The sequence below is a fragment of the Vicia villosa genome, linkage group LG7, assembly GCF_029867415.1.
Source record: "Vicia villosa cultivar HV-30 ecotype Madison, WI linkage group LG7, Vvil1.0, whole genome shotgun sequence".
In the NCBI taxonomy this organism is placed as follows: Eukaryota; Viridiplantae; Streptophyta; class Magnoliopsida; order Fabales; family Fabaceae; genus Vicia; species Vicia villosa.
Window position 1 is genome coordinate 108,055,611 of NC_081186.1, and position 4,473 is coordinate 108,060,083.

A 4,473-nucleotide genomic window follows, 5' to 3' on the forward strand; every position below is an offset into this window, starting at 1 on the left:
TTTCACTGCTTCTCATGCTCAGTTTCTGCTCACTCACTCACTGTCCAAACTTCATACTTCATCATAATGTTAAGTTTAATGAGTTAGAGAAATCATTTTGTGACATCAAAATTTTAATATCAAATACATTATATTTTTGATGTATTTAAGATTATGTCAAAAAAATATATAAAGAATATCGAAATAAATAATTTAAAGTTATATAGATGTCAGACACCAATTCAAATAAATATATATAAATTTTTAGACGATGATTCAAATAGTGTGAAACAAAAAATCGACAATATTTGTCTGAGTTTTCTAATTAATGTCATAACATAGTACAAATGTCGAACATTGATGCGCGCGAACATTGCAACACACAAATCTTAAGGTGTCACTTCATAGTTTATAAATCTATTTCGATATTATAAGATTGAATAATATATTTGTCCTGAGCCGATCTTAGATTAAACACGGTATAAGTTCAATGATCGCCTATTGTATATATACCACCGCACAAAAATATTGATTTAAATATTAAAGTGCTAATATTGAAGATCAGCCTTGTATAATCATATTGGATTAATCTGTATCACTGCATCAAGAATCTACATCAGCGATCGTGATTCCGAAGAATATTCAAACTAGATCTATAAATATACAAACAAAAAAAAGAAAAAGAAGTTATATTTATATTTTGGTAAAAGTTAGTACTATTAAGAAATGAAGATAACTGAAGCAACCAGACTAGTCAAAGTAACTTCCCTCCTTAGAAAACAGTGACCCCAAAAATAAGGCCATGGACCTCACTACCCATAGACTCATCACTCACTCAACCTTCGTCATTCTTGGTACCACAACACATAAAAACCATCTCTTTTAGCTTCAACATCTTTCTTTTTTCTTCCTTTTCTTCACCATCTTTTCTTCTGATTTCAAAAACCACCCTTTGAACAGAAAAAAAAAAAACATGAACATGCATACAAAAAACAAAGACTATTACAACAACAACAACAACAACCCTTTTGTTGATGATTTCATTGATCCACTTTGCAACCTCAACCTAAGAGAAACCTCTGAGTTTGTCAAGTCTTTCCCACTACCAAACCCCAATGCAGTCAACACAAGATTCACCAATGATTCTTCAACTCACCTCAGAAAGCTAGAAGCTCCTTCAACACCAGGAAGACCACTTTTCAGCTTCAGCTCTTCTTCATCTTCTCTTGCTGGAAGAAACAATCTTCCTAGAAAGAGTTTTCCTTCCAAATGGGATGATGCTGAAAAATGGCTCATAAGCACTTCCTGTCATGACTCACCAGCTCACAATAACAGCAACCTTAAACATGTTTCTTCAGATTCCTCAAACATTGGAACCAAACAATGTGATAATAGTAATAATAGCTTTAAGCAGAAAGTGGAACAAAAGGTTTCAAAAGTTGTTACTAAATGTCAAAGTTCTTCTTCATCTTTGGACCACAATAAAGCTTTCAATGGAATCTCATATCCAACAGACATAGTTCTAAAAGGTTACTTTTCACAATCTACACTTTTCTGCTTTTTGTCTTAATTGAATTCTAAGCTTTTTTTCAACTTTTTTGCAATGTAGATAAGTTTACAGAAAGCATAGAACCAAAATTCATCTATTCAGAACCAACAAAAGAAGGATTCTTGTTTAAGAATCAAGCTTATGATGAATCAATGAATAATGATGCTGCTTACACAGAAGTGATTCATGAGGTTAAGCACAAGGATGTTGGCACGGAGATGACTCCGTTGGGAAGTTCCACGACTTCGAGATGTCATACGCCGTTCAAGAGTTCATCGCCTGCGCGACACAATACTCCGGCTAGTAGATCAGGACCGTTGGCGTTGGATAATGTCGATGGGAATGGCTGCAGTGTGGATGGTATTAAGCTGGAAGAGTGTCATTTTGATAAACTGCAATGTGGAACAATGAAGTATGATATGGTTGCGCCGAATTGGAGTTCGAGTGAAGAGGAGGAAAAGGAGATATCGAAAAGTTTGAGGCATAATGCTAGTTTGAAGGCGGATTCTGATTGCATTACTGCTAATTGGGAAGAAGAGGAGAAGAATAAGTGTTGTCTTAGGTAACTTAACCTCACAATCAATGTTTTATAAATCGAACCAAATGACATGATATCTTTGAGGGCGTGCTAGACGCGCTACTGCACTAGACCCAAAATTTGACACGATTAAACCACGGCTAAAAATATCTCATCTTATATGTATTGGTTAGAACTAAATTGTGATTTGCATTGATGCAGATATCAGAGAGAAGAAGCAAAAATCCAAGCTTGGATTAACCTCCAAAATGCTAAAGCAGAAGCAAGGTCAAGAAAGCTTGAGGTATTTCATTGCCAATCTCTTTTTTCTCATGAATTTTGGTAGGTTTGCAATTGTTTTCAAGTATCATCAAATACCACATGAAAACATTAATGTAGTAAGATACAAAAAGTTATACTAAGTTATAAATTACAATGTATATAAATACATCAAAAAATACATGTAATTTTTGAACTCGATTAAGGGTTGATTTGATCTAGAGATTGAACTCTGAACCAACAACTTACCGTCATCTAATTCAATTAGTCCATATCAGTTGAGTTACCTCATCCACCCTGATACATTCACGCAATTAGTCAATCGGGCAATTAGTTCATTGATAACAGTTAAATTAGATTACACTATTTGCGACAAACACAAATTCTATTATTTTTTTAAAATTTAGACTATTTGATCTCGATCTGACCGTCCATAATATACAAAGATTGTGTGAAGTCGGAACATATCGACCGTCAAGAATCTTGATCCTTCAAGATGGCTGTTTTTTTCTGTGATGCACATGGGGTAGCAGGTTGTCCTAAATTATACTATGTAGAATCCAAAGCCCCTCGAGCCACCCCCTATTCATGGACCATTATTCATTATTATTTTTACTTTGACCAAACAATACAATAGTCCACTTTATTCTTCCTCACCATGCTTCCCTAGTTTCATACTAACATATAAAACTCTTAAAAAATCATTATAATTTTAGGGAATCAATCTACTATTTTATTCACACCATAAGAATAATGTAGTAATTCTAAGCAAGACCAAGTTGAAAACTACAAGGAATAATATTGTCTATTCAAACAAATCAAATGTTACAAAGTCTTCAAAATCATTGAAAACCACAAATTTGATTAATAGAATACTACACATTCCAAGAAAAATTTTAAATTTCCAAGTTGGGGGGAGTCATTGAAACAAACTAACTAAGCATGCTTTTTATTTATTTATAGGTGAAAATCCAAAAGATGAAATCAAACTTAGAAGAGAAGTTGATGAAGAGGATGTCAGTGGTTCACAGGAAAGCTGAGGAATGGAGAGAAACAGCTAGACAGCAGCACTTAGAACAAATGGAAAAATCAACCCAACATGCTAAAAAGATTATTCATAAGCATAATTCACAATTTTCTAGGTACAACTCATGTGGATGTTTTCCTTGTAATAACAACCATTAACTATAACATGTTGTTTGGTTGAACATTGACAAAAATTGATTTTGAATTAATTACTTTTATAAAAATCACCATCATCTAACCTATGCAATGGTATGAACTCATTATATGGTTATCAAGACTAATGATGAAAGAATCAAATTTTGTGTACCAACATATAAGGTCTTGCTTTAGACAGTATAGAAATTTGGCTGGTCTGCAAACTAAGTTTTTTTTTTTTTATCTTGTTATTTAAAAGTCTTCTAGTTGGATCATATAAATTTCTTTGTCAAACTCTCCATGAAGAGAAACTATCTTTACATCTAGTTGTTCACAATGTAAATTGATTCTTTGAGAGAGATAACACAAGATCTTTTTGTGTAAAGTTCATTACATTTTACAAGAGAGGATGCTTGTTATATGTAGTAGCCTTGCAAGCTTTGATAGTTAGTTACACAATGCAAGAGCTAGTTAGTTATTCTAACTAGCTCACAACTTATCTCATTTTCCTAAGTGCATAAAGTGCATCCCAATACCCTCCACAAGTTCATGGTTGAAGTGTGGGTGCAACCTTGAGCTTGAGCTAGAATGCTTGAAATATGACATGAAGTTTGGGTGCAACCTTGAGCTTGAGCTAGAAGCTTGAAACACGACATGAGGAAGAGGCTTAGTGAGTGCATCTACAATCTTTGTAGTCTTTGGGATATGTTAGATTGAGTCTATCGGTTGCAACTCCTTCGTGCACAAAATGAATATCAAATTCAATATGCTTAGTTTTTGCAAGTAACATGGTCGCGGAGGATAGTTCGAACGAGATTCTTGGTGTGCAGAGTTCCGTTAATAGAGAATTTTGTAATTGCAAAGCATCTCAAGCATAGTTTGTTTTGATGAAGACAATATGGACATCAAGCTTTCATAAAGGATGTGCAAAAAGTATCTCAAGTCTTAAGCAAAGAACACACAATTTCAAAGTCTTGAAGAAATAATA

At 33.7% G+C, this 4,473-nt stretch overlaps 1 protein-coding gene across 1 annotated transcript; it reads left to right on the forward strand.

Annotated features, from left to right (window-relative positions):
- The first annotated feature begins 698 nt into the window (after positions 1-698).
- LOC131618224 (uncharacterized) lies at positions 699-3,676 on the forward strand. Its single transcript, XM_058889489.1, has 4 exons — positions 699-1,508; positions 1,589-2,090; positions 2,268-2,349; positions 3,288-3,676. The coding sequence occupies exons 1-4, from the start codon at positions 953-955 to the stop codon at positions 3,507-3,509; spliced, it is 1,362 nt and encodes a 453-aa protein (XP_058745472.1). The 5' UTR covers positions 699-952; the 3' UTR covers positions 3,510-3,676.
- The last annotated feature ends 797 nt before the right edge of the window (positions 3,677-4,473 follow it).

What these genes read in the sequence shown, in the direction of transcription:
- LOC131618224 (XM_058889489.1), top strand. Translation starts at nt 953, where the DNA reads ATGAACATGCATACAAAAAACAAAGACTATTACAACAACAACAACAAC. An exon ending in AACAGACATAGTTCTAAAAG is followed by an intron (nt 1,509 to 1,588) that starts GTTACTTTTCAC and finishes TTTGCAATGTAG; the next exon opens with ATAAGTTTACAGAAAGCATA. An exon ending in AAGAATAAGTGTTGTCTTAG is followed by an intron (nt 2,091 to 2,267) that starts GTAACTTAACCT and finishes GCATTGATGCAG; the next exon opens with ATATCAGAGAGAAGAAGCAA.